The following is an 18,912-nucleotide window of genomic DNA, read 5'->3' on the forward strand; positions in this document are numbered from 1 at the left end:
AATTTATTACTTCGCGTCGAAAGTTATGTGTTTAGTTGAACTTGCTGGTAGAACACTACATCCGCCTCTGCCAGTAACTCAAATAGTTCGTGAGTTTAGTAGCATTTCGAACTTATACACTTCAAATCCTCGCTGGTTAACTATTTTTTACTACATTATATTAATTTGGAAGCCGATTACCCGGTTATGAAATTAGCTCACCTGCCTTTAACAAAATATATGCTTACCAAAAAATGACACGTGTTTATAACCCGTGATTTGATTGGTCGGTGATTTAACTGAACATGCACTGCTGTGCAGGGGTTACTTTCTTTTTACGTGATAAGTAACGGAGTTTGCATGCCTCTGTTAAGTTCTATTGTCCTACTACTGAGGAAAAGATCAACACAATACATCATCTTTGGTTTTAGAATAAAAGTCATATATATTCTTTCACATGAAGCACTAATAGTATATTTACTTTAACAAGTTGGTGTACTTTTAGTCATAACACTGAAAAAACCCAAAAACATACATTATCTTTGGCTTTAGACTCAAAGTCATATATATTTTTCACATGGAACACTAATAGTCTATTTACTTTAACAAAGTGGTACACTTTTAGTCATAACACTAAACACATTTTAATTTTTAACAGAAATCTAAGATCTGACAAAATATTTGTTCCCTTTATTTTCTTGTTTACCGAAAGAAATAACGATGACAGATTTATCTAGATAACAAATAGTAAATATACATAGAATTTATTTACTATTTATCTATTTACTATACGTAAAATATACATTTTACTAAGAAATGTTAAACACCGTTAATTTTTATTTGCAATAATTTTTATCTAGATAACCTCAAATGGTATCTAGAGTTTTTATTATATACATAATATTTACTATACATTGACATAAAATAAGTATACGTATAATCATTGCTGAGAGTAAAATAAATTTTATTACTAAAATAAATATACATAATATATATTTATTAGATTTTTTTATTTTATGGGAGTCAGCGTATAGTAAACATAATATTTATTTTTATTTTACATAGAAATTTTTATTTTATTTGCAATAATTTTTATCTAGATAACCTCAAATGGTATCTAGATTTTTTATTATATACATAATATTTACTATACGTTGACATAAAATAAATATACGTAAAATCATTGCTGAGAGTAAAATAAATTTTATTACTAAAATAAATATACGTAATATATATTTATTAGATTTTTTTAATTTTATGGCAGTCAGCGTATAGTAAACATAATATATATATATATTTATTAGATTTTTATTTTATGTATATTTACTATGCGCTGACTCCCATAAAATAAAAAAATCTAATAAATATATATTACGTATATTTATTTTAGTAATAAAATTTATTTTACTTTCATTAATGATTTTACGTATATTTATTTTATGTCAACGTATAGTAAATATTATGTATATAATAAAAAATCTAGATACCATTTGAGGTTATCTAGATAAAAATTATTGCAAATAAAAATTAACGGTGTTTAATATTTCTTAGTAAAATATATATTTTACGTATAGTAAATAGATAAATAGTAAATAAATTCTATGTATATTTACTATTTGCTATCTAGATAAATCTGTCATCTTTATTTCTTTCGGTAAATAAGAAAATAAAGGGAACAAATATTTTGTCAAATCTTAGATTTCTGTTAAAAATTAAAATGTGTTTAGTGTTATGACTAAAAGTGCACCACTTTGTTAAAGTAAATGGACTATTAATGCTCTATGTGGAAAAATATATATGACTTTGAGTCTAAAGCCAAAGATAATGTATGTTTTTGGGCTTTTTTCAGTGTTATGACTAAAAGTGCACCACTTTGTTAAAGTAAATATACTATTAGTGTTTCATGTGAAATAATATGTATGACTTTGAATCTAAAGCCAAATATCATGTGAGTAGCTCACGCGTGTGTTTCAATCATCAATTGAGAAAAACAAAGGAGTAAAATGTTCTATAAAATTCCGTAGGAAATTATTTTTTGTGAATTTTTATCTACACTTACATTAAATTAATGAATACAATAGATAATTTAAATCCAATGAGGTTAATAGATTTCTTTTATAATTGTGCGTTTGGACATGCAGTTTGTGCGACTTCAACTAATTTATAAATATGTCTACACGCGAAACTTTGGAGTAACGGTAAAATTGTCTTTATGTGATCTATAGGTCTTGAATTCGAGCTGTGAAAACCTTCACTAATGCTTGCATCAAGTTAGGCTGGCCTTCCCCTAAACCCTGCGTGAATGCGAAATGGTTTATGCACCGGACAAATCTCTTGATAGATATGTCCAATCACTTAATCATGGTTGAATAATGTTACATATTTTACTTTAATTTTCAATTATTAAGGTTAAATTATTTAAATTAACGCAATCACTATGTGCTTAAGTATTTACAAAAATTCTCCTATATCCTCGTGGGTGCAAAATTGTTTCCTTAATCTTCCTTTCTCACGTGGACTCAAACTCAATTTCCCAAGTTGAAGGTCTTATTTCCGCCATGGCCACGCCCTGTTACGTCCGATGTCGTGCCATGGTCACGTCCTGCCTCGTGCCATGGCGGCAAGCCACTGCCGATCTCGACCTTGAATTGGGGTGCGATTCGTATTTTTGATGTTGTTTGATATGATATAAGGCATCAACTAAGTTCGTATCGTGTTTTAGGACTTGTTGGTATGTTTGGTTGAGATCCCGAGGGCCTCAAGGTTTTAACTTAGCAATTACCTTTCATATTGCACAATTGGTGTTCGAATAGAAATTGCCAATCAATAAATTTTGAAGGTATTTGATTCTCCTCCATTAACAACAATTAAAAAGCTCCGAAACTTTGAAGCTCTCAATTTATTTCATACATTACTTTCTTCTCAAGGTTCTGTGCTTGAAAATGAGATCCTTGAGACCATCCCCTCTCTAGTCACATAGAAAGATAATAAGATGGTTACGAGCCCTCCTAACATGGAAGAAGTTCAAAAGGTAATAGTACCTTTTAGCCACTTATTGATTGACTTTTTCAAGTAAAAGGTGCACTATTGTCGAAGTTTTGGCATGGATTTCACCCTTCATTTACCATATATATCAGCATCTTCAACTAAAGATAGACAAGTTAAATCCAATGAGTTTAATAGATTTTTTAATAGCTATATATTTGGATCAATTTATGCGCACTTTGATTAATTTTATAACACACTTTATCTTTTTATTAGCATAAGTATTTTGTAACTTTGTCCCCCAATGTATCTTTCTACTAGCATAAGTATTTTGTAACTTTGTCCCCCAAAATCTGGACAAGTAAGAACTAAATCTTAGACCTCGTGATTCTCAACCCATTTTAAGCCTAGCTAGTGTTCAATATTACTCTCTCTATTTTAATTTATGTGAATATGACACAGAATTTAAGAAAAAATAAGAAGATTTTTGATGCACATATATTTTGTGTGATTATAAATTATTACATATAAGTAAATAATTTCCAAATATCAAAAAATGTCATTCCTTTTTACGCGAACTAAAAAGGAAATATGTTAACGGATGGGGTATATGTTTAAATAAAATCATAACAATCTCTTCAAATATGAATTTGTGCCTATCTAGTCACACAAGTAATTTTTGTATTATAATCCTCGTATAACTAGCACATATACATCTTTAAAAATTAAAAAAATTAAAAAAGAGATAAGATTAAAAAAAAAAAATAGCAGCCATAGTACACTGCGATTTAAAGGTTGTACTTTATTCCATATAAAAGGTTGTACTTTATTCCATATCCATCTTTATAGAACTGATGAGAGAAAGAAAAGATGAAAAAATAAACTCAATTGGAACGCTGTCTTCCTCTTCTCTCTTTCATGCCATTTTCACACAAAAGAGACACAGCAAAACCGGAAACAAAAAAGAAGAGAGAGAGAGAGAGAGAGAGAAGAAAGAGAGTGACTTTGATGAGGAGCTTGACTACTGCGTAAAAAAGGCAAAGCAAATGTCGGTTCTCTTTATTAATTCTCACAATATATTGTTCCTTTCTTCAACTCTTTATCTTCCTTTCATTTTAATTCCATTCCATTTGATTTGATTCAGTTTTAGCTATTATTACTCGCTAGTCGCTTCTGTATGGTGAGCTCCGAATTTTCTTCTAAAAATGTACAAAATGCGGTGTAAAATTCGTTCGAATTGTTTCTTGTGATCTGTTTTGTTGCTGAGAAAATGTGCCTTTTTTATGCGCATTCTGTGTTTTTTAGCAATATATAGGAATTAATGATAGGTTATGGAGCTGTTTGTTTTTTTCTCCGATTTTTTTCAAGTTAAATGTGCTGAATGCGGTGTTAATTTCGTTCGAATTGTTGTTGCAATCTGTTAAGTTGTTGAGAAAATGCTGGAAACACTCTCCACCGGAAATCGTCAAACTTTTTTAAAATTTTTTTTGTGCATTTGCGTTTTTTTATTTTTCGAGCTCCGAAAATTTTCAACTGAAATGTGCAAATGCGGTGTTAATTTCGTTTGATTTTTTTTTTTTTTTTGTGATCTGTCCGAATTTCTCAACTGAAATGTGCCAAATGTGGCTTTTATATATAGCAAAATCAAGCAATTAATAGTAATATGTTATGGAGCAATTTTGGTTGTTATCAGGAGTTTCTCAAGCAAATGTGCCAAACGTGGTGTTAGTTGCGTCCGAATTGTTGTTGCCATCCGTTTGGTTGCTGAGAAAATGCTGTAAATTCTTCCCTAAAAAAGGGAAAAAGAAAAAAAAAATTTAAATTTTCGTGTGCAATCTATTTTTTTTTGTGCAAAATTTAAAGAATTTTGATTTAGTTGAAATTTGTTTTGCTCCGAATTTTTTCAAGTATAATGTGCCAATATGGTGGTAAATTGCTGCGATCTGTTTGGCTACTGAGAAAAGGCTGGAAATTGTTCCAACGAAAAAAATAAAAGAGGAAAATCTTGCTGTGCATTATTTGTGTTTTTTGAAGCATTACGTTATGACTGCTTGATTTATTTGAAGTTTCTTGATATTGAGCAGTTTGCTCTTAGCGCTGAATTTCTCAAGTATAATGTGACATTATGTTGTTAATTTTAAATGAATTATTGTTGACGTGTTGCAATATATTTTGGTTACTGAGAGAGTGCTGGAAAATATTTGTACAGTTTTTGAAGAGAAGTAAGGATCAGAATAACTGTTTCCATTAGTTGTAATTTTCTGCTTTAAGAATTTAATTATAATTTTCGATATTTGTACATTTCTTGCACCTACAGCGATATAGTATATGTATTTTGTCTTCTAATCTTTTTTTGGTTTGGTTTACAAGATCATGTTAAAAGAAACTGATTGTTTTGTTTTAACAGGATTGTCAAATCTGAAGAGGACACACATCGCTTATCTTGGAATCTGAGTTTCATATGTTGATTATTCATCTCTGCTTTCCTGAAGAATTAGTGGTAAAAATGATTTATGGATTCTTGTAGTCTTCATAGCTACTTTACCTTAAAGAGTTGATATATTCTAAGAGTTGATATGAAGAATATACCAATTTGATTCAGTTTTAGCTATTATTACTCGCTAGTCGCTTCTGTATGGTGAGCTCCTAATTTTCTTCTAAAAATGTACAAAATGCGGTGTAAAATTCATTCGAATTGTTTCTTGTGATCTGTTTTGTTGCTGAGAAAATGTGCCCTTTTTATGTGCATTCTGTATTTTTTTTACCAAAATCAAGGATTTAATGATAGGTTATGGAGCAGTTTGTTTTTTTCTCCGATTTTTTTCAAGTTAAATGTGCTGAATGCGGTGTTAATTCCCTTCGAATTTTGTTGCAATCTGTTAGGTTGTTGAGAAATGCTGAAACTCTTTCCACCGGAAATCGTCAAACTTTTCTTCTTTTTTTTTTTGTGCATTTGCGTTTTTTATTTTTTGAGCTCCGAAAATTTTCAACTGAAATGTGCAAATGTGGTGTTAATTTCGTTTGATTTTTTTTTTTTTGTGATCTGTCCGCATTTCTCAACTGAAATGTGCCAAGTGTGTTTTTTATATATAGCAAAATCATGCAATTAATAGTAATATGTTATGGAGCAATTTTGGTTGTTATCAGGAGCTTCTCAAGCAAATGTGCCAAACGTGGTGTTAGTTGCATCCGAATTGTTGTTGCCATCCGTTTGGTTGCTGAGAAAATGCTGTTAATTCTTCCCCCCCAAAAAAGAGGAAAGAAAAAAGATTAAATTTTTGTGTGCGTTCTATGTGTTCTTTTGCAAAATTTAAAGAATTTTGATTTAGCTGAAATTTGGTTTTGCTCCAAATATTTTCAAATATAATTTGCCAATATGGTGGTAATTTCAGTTGAATTGTTGTTGTGATATGTTTGGCTACTGAGAAAATGCTGGAAATTGTTCCAACAAAAAAAATAAAAACGGAAAATTTCACTGTGCATTATTTGTGTTTTTTGCAGCATTACATTATGACTGCGTGATTTATTTGAAGTTTCTTGATGTTGAGCAGTCTGCTCTTAGCTCTGAATTTCTCAAGTATAATGTGCCATTATGTTGTTAGTTTCAAATGAATTGGTGTTGAACTGTTGCAATACATTTTGGTTACTGAGAGAGTGCTGGAAAATATTTATACTGTTTTTGAAGAGAAGTAAGGATCGGAATAACTGTTTCCATTAGTTGTAATTTTCTGCTTTAAAAAGTTAATTATAATTTCTTGATATTAATTGTTTGCTTCTTCGTTTTTCTCTCTCGTTAATCTTTTACATTTCTTGTATCTACAGCGATATAGTTTATGCATTTTGTCTTCTAATCTTTTTTCGTTTTGGTTTACAGATGATGTTAAAAGAAACTGATTCTTTTGTTTTAATAGGATTGTCAAATCTGAAGAGGATCCACATCGCTTATCTTGAAATCTGAGTTTCATATATTGATTTTTCATCTCTCTGCTTTCCTGAAGAATTAGTGGTAAATATGATTTATGGAGTCTTGTAGTCTTCATAGCTACTTTACCTTAAAGAGTTGATACGAAGAATATACCAATTTGTTGCAGACTAGTAATCCACCATGAACTGGAATCAGCAAATGGAAATTCATTACACGAACGCTGCTATGCCTTATAATTCAATTGGAAGCTTTATGGATTTCTTTGGAGGTGCTACATATGACCATGTAAATTATATATTTGCCGATCCTCCATATGGTCAGGTACATTCAGTTGTTTTACAGAAATTGATCGTCTTTTCGGTCTACATCCTTGTTGTGCATTCACCTACTTTCATTCTGATCCTGCATTTCCAACTTCTGCCCTTGACCCTTGTTATGCAGGATTGTGCAAAATAACCTGTACAAATGAGGGTACAACTGGAACAATGATCAGTTTTAAATTAGTAGAATTAACTGCACGACCCTGGACATTTTGTAAATCATGATTGGATAACCAGATATTTCAAAAAGTGCTCATGAATATGAAAAAAGAAATACCGTGAGAAAGTTGAAATTTGTTTATCAAGTATGTGGTGTTGTATTATGTACATAAATTTGTCTAGTAGTGTGCAAAGAGCAGATTCAGAACCATGCCTTAGTACACAGGTACTACATGTATCAACTGCATAATTAGCAACTATGCTGCATTTAATGGACACTAGCTTTCGAATTGCTCAAGCAAACTAAGGAACTCTGCTACTAATTGCTAAGCATATGAGGACCTTAGAGGTACCTTTGGATATCATTTAACTGCAACATATACATTCTCTTCATGTATCTTTGGATTCGTCTATATCAAACTGTCAGTCACATGGAAATGTAGAGCAAGATTTTAAATGACAGTGCTATATGACTTCTCTGATCCTTGCAGGAGAGTTTATACCCATCCATCAGTACCAATCCCTACAAATTTGGGTACTCCGAAGCAGGTAGTTTCTCATATTACGAATATGGTCATGAATATGTGGTTAATGATCATGTATCTGGAATCGAGGAGCATGATAGACATTTAGAGAACCCTTCAACCGCCACCGGTGACCAGAATGTAGCTGCAAATGTGCATAGAGAAGAAATTTCAGGCTCCAATTTACGCACTAATTCTGTGGAATGTAAGTACCCTTTTCACTGTCTTTCTACTGCAGTTGATATGTACAAGTTTTTGAAAAAACCCAACAAAAGTAGAGAATGTTTTAGCACAGCCGTTGTGCTACAAATATATAATATGTCACCATTCTCAAAAAAATAGAATGTTGAAAGCCTATGTGTACGGAAACATCTTCCACAGTTTCTCTCTTTATTCTAATTGCATTCTGTATATGACTAAGTATTGTTAGGAAAATGCACCGGGAATTACCATGAATAATTTTTTTTGATTGCTAATTGATGAAAAAACACCCATGAATATCTGCATTAGTTAGCACCCTTGCAGTTCATTCCTATTGTAAAGACATCTCCCCGTGTTTTCTTGTTTTATTTATTATTAGTTTTTATTATTTAATAAACAAAAGATTACAGAATCTCAAAGCCATTTGTATACTAGGATCAACCCTTTAAAACCATAATTCTATGTCTTTACACCTTCTCCTTTACTCCTATAGCTCTGAGCATCAAGGACAGGGATCTACTGTTCTTTTGCATCTCATAGTTATATCTGGTTTAAAAGGTGAAATGACAGCACTCACCTTCCAATGGTTATCTTGCTGTCTTGAAAGCTATTGAGCTATAAGCCTCATGTTTGAACGAGTCTTCCGCAATGCCCACTCAAAGTTTATTAGTCAACCAACCAAATTTGACTTGGATGGGTTAGAAGAAGGCCATCCAACACCATAAACAAATTCCTCTAGTCTGATAACTCCTTTCATTGATTCATGCTCACATATGAGATTGGTGGTAGCCTGTAGTCTGCAGTAGTTGACTCAAGTTGATCCTCTGAAGGCATTGAGATGTTTTTCTGCTGTTTCAGTAAAAGAGACATCTGCTACAGCATTTCTGAAGACCATCTCTTTTAGTACCAATTTTGTATAGACGATAGAAATGGCTGGTCACACTGCCAACATTCTAGATGGGACAGATCATTTATCAAATTGAAGATCTGCCTGTAAATACATGTTAATAAGTCTGTGGTGAGTGATAAAATGAGTCCGTTTATGAAATAAACAAAATACTAGTACATTATACATTCCTAAGTCAAAGTGATGGTGCTAAGGTTGCTTTATTACACTCTCTAGATCCGCTTCCCTCTGTTTCTGTAGTCTCTAAAACCTTCTGCTTTGCTGCTTCAATGATAAATGTTATTCAGAAAAGCTCAGTGACATTTTCTTCTTTATGATAACTGGTTACAACTTACAAGTTTCTTTCTGTTTTCCATATATCAATTTCTGAAAGTTATGTGTGTGGCAAAAGTAACCTAAGGAGCATATAAGATGAAGTGAGAAAATAATTGCCTAGTGCTTTTTTAAGAAGGAAGCAATGTAATGCTTATAACTGTTTAGCTGCAAATCAGACTACCCAAATAAACATAGTTTTACTTAATAATGATAGTTTCCTTCTGTAAGGCAGCTGTCTAGAAGCATGTTTTAGTACATTCCTCTATTATGCATTCTGTGTTGCAATCTATATCGATTATACATCTGAAATTTGTGATGGAATTGAGTTTAAAAAGTAAATAGGTCGATCTGAACGCAGCAAAAATTGTATGGAATATGTCAGTGTTGGACCTTATGCCTTTGAGCATTTGCAGTCTCATTTGTTGTCATTTCTGCTGCTGTTGCTTGTGCTATTCATAAAGAGCTTCCTACTCTTATGATACATTAGGTTATCACTAAGCATGTCCCTTTGCTCTTTTTCAGGTCCTAGGGGTCAAATTAATACTCGTGACAGTGAGGTATGAAGCTTTATTTCAAAGTTATGTTTCTTTTCTCTTTCATGCCTTGGTCATTAGTCCAGCTGATGTATAACCACCACCTCGACTTTCTTATTCATAGTATCTGCATACTACAACAAAACTGCTCTCTGTGTTGTGGTTGTAACTATAGTAATGATTTCAAAGCAGACAAATGATATAACAGCTAGATGTTTTAAATAGTTTTAAACTACTCTTTCGACGAATAGGAAAAAGTGTAATAGTAACAAGAGGAGTCTTGCATTTTCTATTCCTGCTGATGTTTTCAGGAAGTGCTTCTGGCTGCTAAGTAAGCATGGGCCGTTGTCCTGATTAAAATTACTGACTAGTTTCATTCATCTATTTTGTAAATTAATGCAGGTTGTTTGGCAAGATAATATCGACCCTGACAACATGACCTATGAGGTTTGATTTGTAAAATTTCTGTCATCTTCACTTATTAGACTTATATTATCATTATCTTGTGCACCATCAAATAGTATCATTATCTTGTGATCCATTTGAGAGACATCGAGAATCTCATTTCGCAGTTCTTTTAGTAATGCTTTGGTTATTAGAGGGAGAGAATTAGTTGTCAAAGTTATGCAGGTTAATGTGTAATGTTTATTGCCATGAGGAGCCCTGTAAGATACGGTATATTTTATCTGGGATCTCTATCACCTACGAGTCTAGATGGAGCAAAATGGATATTAAGGATTCATCTAGTTGACCCCAGCTAGCTTGGGATCGAGAGTTAGTTGTTGTTGTAGACATGTGATGTGCATCATTGACGAGAATGGTGGCTTAGTGTCGCATGACAGATGAAACTGATATTTGATACAATTTTTCGTGATTCAATATTGAAAATGTCAACACTGCTTTCTCGAGGTTGAATTGATCATCTTTATAATTCTTTTAAGGTCCTCTGAACAAAGAATTGCTCCATGCAGCCGATGACCAGCAAAGTGTAGTTTTGAGAGCTGCCCTCAAGACATGAATTGAGTGAATAAGCTTAGACCTACTAATGTTGTGGAACTTAAAGGGATAAATATCTGACCTACTAATACCCGAGCTAGTGTATGATAAGATTTCTAACTGCATCAGATCATCAGTTGATCTGCAACTTCTGAAAAATCCTTTGCATGAACTACGTGTAAAAAGAGAAAAAAAGAAGAGCAGGATTATGGAAAATCAGGAGATTATTGAGTTTATTCTTCTTTGCTAAAGAGTGTTTTGATGCTCACGGCTCCCTGTGGAAGTTTTCCTATCAGATCGTTCTCATCATTGAACCATTTTTTCGTATATAATAGTCTTGATGATGATACTATTTAAGCAAATTGATTTAGATATCATATTAGAAAATTTATAGCTGATGGGTAGTGTAACTGATGGACCTGCATTACATACTGTCCAGTGTTCACATTATTCTCTGCAGCTATTCATCGAAGAGAATAAATGATTTTTTCTTTTAATGATTGTTTCCTTTTGTTCAAGTGATGATCCGTAAGTAATGTTTTAGTTTTTCTTTACTGTGGAGTATTTGAAGATTTATGTTGGAGACCTGGTAAAACATGTAGTGTTAATTCTATGTGGATTGAATTACAGGAATTACTCGAATTGGGGGAGGCTGTTGGAGCTCAAAGCAGAGGTCTTTCCCAAGATCAGATCTCCTTTCTTCCAATCACAAAGTTTAAGTGTGGCGTATTCTCAAGAAAGAAATCAAGAAAGGAAAGGTAGAACAAACCCATCGAGAATCTCTTCCTATAAATAAGGGCAACTAATGGAAAAATGAACAATGTCTAATAATCCTAAGCTCTGACATAATAAAATTTTATTTGTATGCTTCTTGTTCTGTGCCGATTTTTATGTTTCTTCAAAGTATAATAGGCTGGTGGGTTGTCTTTCTATATGTGACTAGTTGTCTTTTATGTTTCTCATCAACAATCTTCTTCATCTGAATAGCGCATGGATTTCTACTCTTTATCTTTTTTAAGTTTAAATATAGATATTTTACCACAGTATTCTATATTACCTTGTCCCTTGGTTGGTATCATGTCCTTTTATGTTTCGCTTGCGCATATTCTTTTCCAGACTTCCTTTGAGAGATGTTATATTCTGCATATTGTGGAGTTTAATATATGTATGTGACGGTGTGTGTCTTTATTTGTTTGTTTGGTTTGTTTTTTCCCCATATGTAATTGAATTCTGAGATAACTGAATGGAAAATGTCATCTTTATTATCTATTAATTCTATCCTGAAATTATTATTATTGTCTATCGTGATTATCTTTGCCTAGTATTGTGGGCAAGGTATTGTATCAAAGGTTTTCACTGATCACAACAGATTTTCCTTCTTATTTCCAGGTGTGTCATCTGCCAGATGGAGTACAAACGAAATGACCGACAGATCACTCTTCCCTGCAAACATCTCTATCATGCTGGTTGTGGCAGCAGATGGCTAAGTATCAACAAAGTAATCAATTGAACCCTTTAAAAACAATTTCCTTATATGCATCATTTAACATGTATTCCATTGCTAAGCCATTCATTAATGTGTTAGGCTTGCCCAATTTGCTACTCGGAAGTGGCGATTGATACATCGAAGCGGTGAAGCAAATAACAAGCACCATACGGAACTGGCTTCATATTTTTCTTCTTGGTCACAGCATTTTCCTTTTTTTCTTTTCGTTCACGTTCTCCTTATAGATCTTATTTTTCCTGTTGCTTCTGTGTTACATTAGATAACTATAGTCTAGTGGTAAATAAGAACAGAAAGAAACACCACGTTTGACAGTTTCGTTAGATGTTGGAGCTTAGTACCACATGTTCTGTTTTGAATATTAGCCATGATCTCAGAACTTTGTCACAGAAAGAATGTCTACTTTTACTTTCACTGTCCCGATTCTATTGCCTGGGAGAAATACGAAGAGGAATGAACCTTTTGTTTTTGTTTTTCTGCCTCAAATAGATTCTTGTGCGATCTGTTATGAAAATGAGATTTTGCAGTTGAATTGCATTTCATATTGGGTAAACTCTGTTGAGCTTTACAAGGGCTTGTGTAGATGTACAGAAGCATTCGACAAAAACATCTGTGATTGGTATGAAAGGAATTGGGGAGAAAGTAAAGAGACAACGGTCGGGTATTAGTAAATATGTGATTTTGATAAATTAACAGGCGAGGAAACACGGCAATATCCGAAATTCACTTCATTTATACTTACAGCTTGTTGTTACGTATTGTATTGTTTCGTATTGTTACTTTATATACGATATTTATTTTGATGGTTACTTATATTTTATTATATCGTACGCCGTCTTTACGTAACGACGAAATGTGCTACTTTATGTAACGACCGATTTGGTGTGGTCGCGTTGTTACCATGTCTTTTTCTCTCATCTCGCCCTTTATTATTATTACTAAATTTTATTTTATCATTTACCCTATCTTTTTTATATAATAATTCTACCTCGTATCATAGTTTATTCTTTATATTGTTGGTGCGTGATATCATAAAACGACGACAATCGATACAATTTATGCAAATATTATATTTATCAAACGATACAGTACAATACGATATGATACGTTACATTATGAAATAATATGTAACAACCATCCAAAATAGTTAATTTTCGCTCTCCAGAGCTGCATTACTGGTTGTCCAAACTGAATTCGCTTATTTACCTCAGAGGGATGTGGTGTACTAATGGGATAGTTGAATTTCCTCTAAATTTAATTAGGGTTCTCGGGTTCAAGCCTTCGAAATGGAGAATGGAGAACTTTTTTATAGGGAGTGATTTACCTCTTTTGTGGACTCACTTGGCAAAATAGAATTAGTCAGACTAGCGAGCTTTGGAATTAAACCGGGAAAAAAAAAATCTTATTCCGTTTGCTTATCTAAATCAACAAGGTAAATTCTGCCAATTAGTCTCTGCGAATGAAACCTCACAATATAGTCCTCATTTAAATTCATCTTAGATCAACATTATAGTAAATAAAATTTTAAAGTATCAAAAGCTTGCTATATTTCCTACTGGCATAAGAATCTCTAATGATGCATAGGATCTAAAGTAAATGTATTACCATGACTAAACTCGGCTTGTGAGCTTGTTCACATTGTCGGTCCAAGTCCGAAAGAAGGAGGATCGCGATGGGTTGACAGCCAGCATAAAACTAATGAATTAATGATGTAGCCTCACAATGTCAGTAAGAAGTATGCGGGTGACTATGTTTACACCCAAATTTCACCCGAAGTCTACTAATTGTTCTTTCTCGTCATTCATCTTGTTCCAAAATATTTTTCATTTTAAGTTCTAAGGTTTCTCAAACTTAATGATTAGTAATAATACAAGGACTAGTCTTCCTTGAGTTTGGGAGTTGAGTAAATGGTTATTGGCTTTAAAGTTTTCCACTAGGTCAGGGGTTCAAGACTAGTATGAAGAACCCATCAATGACTAGTACAACAACAACAACAACAACCCAGTAAAATTTCACTAATGGGGTCTGGGGAGGGTAGTGTGTACGCAGGCCTTACCCTTACCCCGAAGGAGTAGAGAGGCTGTTTCCGAAAGACCCTCGGCTAAAAAAAAAACAAAAAAACAAAAGGACAAAAAGACCATCAATGACTAGTAATACAAGGAAATTCATGATCTAGAAAAGCAGCACATCACATCCGAATCAACTGTAGATCGTACCATCTTTGCACGCTAAGTTCAGTTCTCTCTGATAGCGATTTAGATCACCTCTCCAAGCTTGTCTGATCTAAGTGTATGAGACAATCAATCATGACAAGTTGACCGATCCATATTATTAGCATTTGTAGATAGAATTCGTTTGTTGACCGATGAACTCATCCTCAATGACGTTTAGGCTCCCCAGTTGCTCAATTCTGCCAATTAGCCTTGTAACAGAGTCTAAATATACTAAGCGGATGGAGTGTTGAAAAACATTTGGATAGCTCCTGGACCCCTCTCGTCCACCAGCCTTTCTCATCCCATTGTGAACAGAGCCATGGTAAATTCAGGTTCTGGTATTGGATTATCATCCACTTCTGGAAATCCAGGAGTAGAAGAACTCCTTCCTTGAACTGGGTTTGTATTTGGCTGCTGCCAATATATGCTGAGAAAATGCCACAGATAAAACCTTTTAGCTCATCCGTCATCTCGTCATCCTTCTACCTGACCAGCTAACTGTGCTCCTGTTTGAAAGAAATTCAAACAATAAGTATATTTCACAGTACAACTATTCTTGTGGGATGTCAGCATTTGGTTCCAATGAAGACGGAAAAGAAAAGTTGATGGTCTATCGGAAACAGTCTCTCTACTCCCTCGAGGTAGGGGTAAGGTCTGCGTACACACTACCCTCCCCATACCCCACTTGTGGGATTTCACCGGGTTGTTGTGTTGTTGTTGTTGAAGAGGGAAAATGAAAGGGAGGGAAAAATGGTGACACAATACTTGGGCCATGTCTTGGATAGAAACAAAAGGCTATGAGATTTATTAAACCTTCATATGGCGAATGGATTGATCATATATTATACTTCTGGACGAAACAATCTTGTGACACTATATTTCCTTACAACTCTTAGGGGTCGTTTGGTACATGGGATAATGATAATAATCCCGAGATAGAATTTGAAATTGTATTTATCCCATGTTTGGTCAGAGGTATTAGCTAATATGGGGATAAATTTTACATTAAAATGGTGGGATTAGTTATTCCATATAGAAGGTGGGATAGCTAATCCCATGGTATATCCCACCCCATTCTTAAGGGGTCGTTTGGTACAATGGTGGGATATATTGTACCAGACGAACCCTTAAGAATGGCAAGCATTAGCTGCTACAATCTTTGAGACCCATTTATATATTTTCCCTAATCTAGGACGACGACACCCATAATGGCAACTATGAGAAAGAGTTTAAGAATTAAGAAAGAAACAATCGAGCTCCTTTTAAAGCTAACTTTTGATAACTTTGTCTCTCCAAATCTACAATTAAGCTACAAGATGTGATACAATAGGAGTAAACTTTTTTCACTGACTTAGCAAGAACAAAGAGTAGGATTTTGATTACATCTTCAGCTTAAAAGATCAGGATGACCACTACGCTTGAAACAATGAGTTGAGTTGCATAACTAAACCGTTAAAATATGACCTAAGAGTTGGTCAACATAACAGGAACTAATTTAGAAAGAAACAGAATTCACATCTAGCAAGATACCACCTAATATTCAGATAATATGATCTTAAAATGCGCCATGGAGTAATGCAGGAGTGTTCAAATGCAAGTCACAATACCTCCGCAGGAGAAGAAGATGATCAAGTAGTCAGGCTCATGGCCTGACGATTGCAGATCAACTCCTGTCCCCTCCTAACCATTGGAACATGTCTGTGGGGCCAAGCTTTTATGTAGCTTAAGTAGGTTTGGCGACAGAATTCTTATATTGAGCAGTGAACATCAGTATCGAGTAGGAGGTCATATCCGGTAAATGGAAAACAATTAACTATTTCCATATGTCTCGTTAAGTGAATCAAACTTTCATAAATCTGATCGGACCGTGGATGTGTCTTGTCTCTAACAATAAACTCAAAAAGTTTTCCATTTACTTCAATGGAGCTGCAACCAGGTGTTTTTTCTAATCCTCTTTCATCCATCATCTTCCTAACATCTCGTGCCTTAAACCGCATATTTGCTTCAACATACATATTAGCAAGTAAGACATAAGTTCCACTATCACCAGGATCAAACTCAAGAAGTTTCAGAGCTGCCTTTTCCCCCATCTCGACGTTCCCATGAACTCGACAAGCAAAAAACAGTGCTCCCCATATTGAAGCATCAGCCGCCATTGGCATTCTCTGGACAAACTCATAAACTTCATGCAAAAGCCCTGCCCTGCCCAAAAGGTCCACCATACAACAGTAATGTTTAGATTTAGGAGGAATTTTGAAATTTGCACTCATTTCAGCAAAAAGCTTTTGCCCTTCTTCAACCAAACCTCCATGACAACAAGCTGATAAGACCCCGAGAAATGTGACATCATCTGGTATCAGGCCACCGTCAACCATCTTCGAAAAATATGACAAAGCATCACGTCCATTTCCATGAAATGCTAAGGCACCAATTGCAGCTGTCCAAGTCAATGAGTTTTTCACGGGCATCTCATGAAAAATTTGAAGTGCCTTTTCCACATTACCACATTTGGCATACATATCAACAAGCGCAGTTCCCAGTGAAACAGTTAGACAAAGCTTATGTTTTTTGATGTAGTGGTGAATCCAAAACCCAATATCAAGTGCGCCAAGCTGCGCACAAGCTGATAGGCAACTAACCATAGTCACTTCATCAGGTTTTACATTCATGGTTTGCATTTCGTGAAACAAAGCCAGTGCCTCTTTACCACACTTAGCTTGGACATAACCTCCGATCAAGGCATTCCACTGTACAATAGCTTTCTCTGGCATCTCATTAAAAAGCCTCCTCGCTGCATCCAAAAGGCCTAATTTAGCAAACCCACTAATCATTGTAGTCCAACTTACCATAGTCCTCTCCTCCATCCTATCAAACAAAGCCTTTGCTTCGTGTACACTCTCATTCTTCACATACATGTCTATGAGTGCATTGCAAAGTGGTACGTGAATATTCAAGCCTGTATCCATAACATAGCTATGTAACCTCCTCCCTAGCTCCAAATTCTTAAGCTGACCACACGCCCCTACTATCCCAATAATAGTAACTTCATCGGGCTCCACAGATGCCATTTTCATCTTCTCAAATACCATCAACGCCTCCCTCGGTCTCCCAGTCCTAACATAACCATTAATCAGTGAATTCCAAGAAACTAGGTCCCTCATAGAACTTTCATCAAACAGCTTATTTGCATGCTCCAACTTCCCACAAGAAACCAAAAAATGAATCATTGCATTGTGCACAAACACATCTTGATCATGACCAAACCTCAAAATATGCACAAGAATCTCTTGACCCATATAATACAAATCCAATCTAGAGCATATCTTAAGCAACAAAGGAAAAGTATGATTATCAGGCTTCAAACAAATACATTCACTCCCTTTAGTTATAAGCATCTGTTTGTTCAAAAAAATGGAATCTTTGGGGTTTTCGCTTACACTACAACCCCTTATATCCATATTCCAAGAAAATGTATTTGTGTTTTCCATGTTAAGCATTTGTTTGTACAAAAATATCGCATCTTTGGGGTTTTCACTTTCACCACAGCCCCTTATAGCCATATTCCAAGAAAATGTATTTGGGTTTTCCATATTATACAAAATCTTTTTACAATAATTAAGATTACCCTTTTCTGAGAGGGCACAAAAGGCTATTAAACGACTTGAAGCAAACCCATCTGAGAATAGGCCAGTGATAATCATCTGAGACTGAATTTGTTTGAGTTGAGTCATGTATTTGCATTTGATTTCTAAAAGAGACAGTAGTGCATTGGTTTGGACAAAAATATGATTTGTCCTCCATTTGCATTGGGATATTTCAAGTTTGGTTTTGTAGTGGGGTAATTTAGAGCAGGGGAGTATAGAAGAAGAATAAAAAGAAAGGATTTTGGAGAGTGGTTTTAGTCTCAAATGGTTTAGAGATTTGCAGCAGTTGATGTTGAAGGATGTAGAAATGATGTGCATCTTGGGAAGATTAATACTTTAGCCATATGCAGCTAGATGAAGACAGATTTTATAGGACAAAGTTGGAAATTTTGGTAACAGAAGAACAAATATTCAGAAGGATTGCAATTTGTTGAAAAGGAATCTGTAAAAAAGAAGGGTGTTTTAAACGACATTTTGGTTCTTTGTCCTCAAATGAAAATAGAGGTTTTTTTTACTCTTGGGGAGAATTGTCAAGATAGAAATCTAATCAACTAAAGTCGAAACAGAGAAGTCTATCCTCTTTCATATCCTTGGATAAGCCAGGCGTTTCTTACATTTTTTTAATCTGCAGTACAAGTTGATGATAAAATGGTCAAATAAGTTTTCAAACAGATAAGTCTACTATTGCCTTTTTGTGCTAGCTTAAA

At 34.2% G+C, this 18,912-nt stretch overlaps 2 protein-coding genes across 5 annotated transcripts; one reads left to right on the forward strand and one right to left on the reverse strand.

Moving 5' to 3' along the window:
- Positions 1-3,811: 3,811 nt before the first annotated feature.
- On the forward strand, positions 3,812-12,817 carry LOC104115941 (E3 ubiquitin-protein ligase BIG BROTHER-like). 4 transcript variants are annotated; one of them, XM_009626680.3, is made up of 10 exons: positions 3,812-4,012; positions 5,372-5,464; positions 6,876-6,970; positions 7,056-7,210; positions 7,860-8,097; positions 9,838-9,872; positions 10,251-10,295; positions 11,475-11,602; positions 12,234-12,342; positions 12,430-12,817. In XM_009626680.3, exons 4-10 carry the CDS (start codon positions 7,070-7,072, stop codon positions 12,478-12,480), a joined length of 747 nt encoding a protein of 248 aa, XP_009624975.1. In that variant the 5' UTR covers positions 3,812-4,012; positions 5,372-5,464; positions 6,876-6,970; positions 7,056-7,069; the 3' UTR covers positions 12,481-12,817. The 4 variants fall into 4 exon arrangements, with proteins under 4 accessions (XP_009624975.1, XP_009624976.1, XP_070044224.1 ...); XM_009626681.3 differs by lacking the exon at positions 5,372-5,464; XM_070188123.1 differs by lacking the exons at positions 3,812-4,012; positions 5,372-5,464 and adding an exon at positions 5,535-5,602.
- Positions 12,818-14,239: 1,422 nt separating this feature from the next.
- LOC104115942 (pentatricopeptide repeat-containing protein At2g22410, mitochondrial) lies at positions 14,240-18,869 on the reverse strand. Its single transcript, XM_009626683.4, has 2 exons — positions 16,169-18,869; positions 14,240-15,067 (listed from the first exon to the last, which is right to left on the reverse strand). The coding sequence occupies exon 1, from the start codon at positions 18,521-18,523 to the stop codon at positions 16,310-16,312; it is 2,214 nt and encodes a 737-aa protein (XP_009624978.1). The 5' UTR covers positions 18,524-18,869; the 3' UTR covers positions 14,240-15,067; positions 16,169-16,309.
- Positions 18,870-18,912: the final 43 nt, after the last annotated feature.

This window comes from Nicotiana tomentosiformis, chromosome 11 (genome assembly GCF_000390325.3).
Source record: "Nicotiana tomentosiformis chromosome 11, ASM39032v3, whole genome shotgun sequence".
In the NCBI taxonomy this organism is placed as follows: Eukaryota; Viridiplantae; Streptophyta; class Magnoliopsida; order Solanales; family Solanaceae; genus Nicotiana; species Nicotiana tomentosiformis.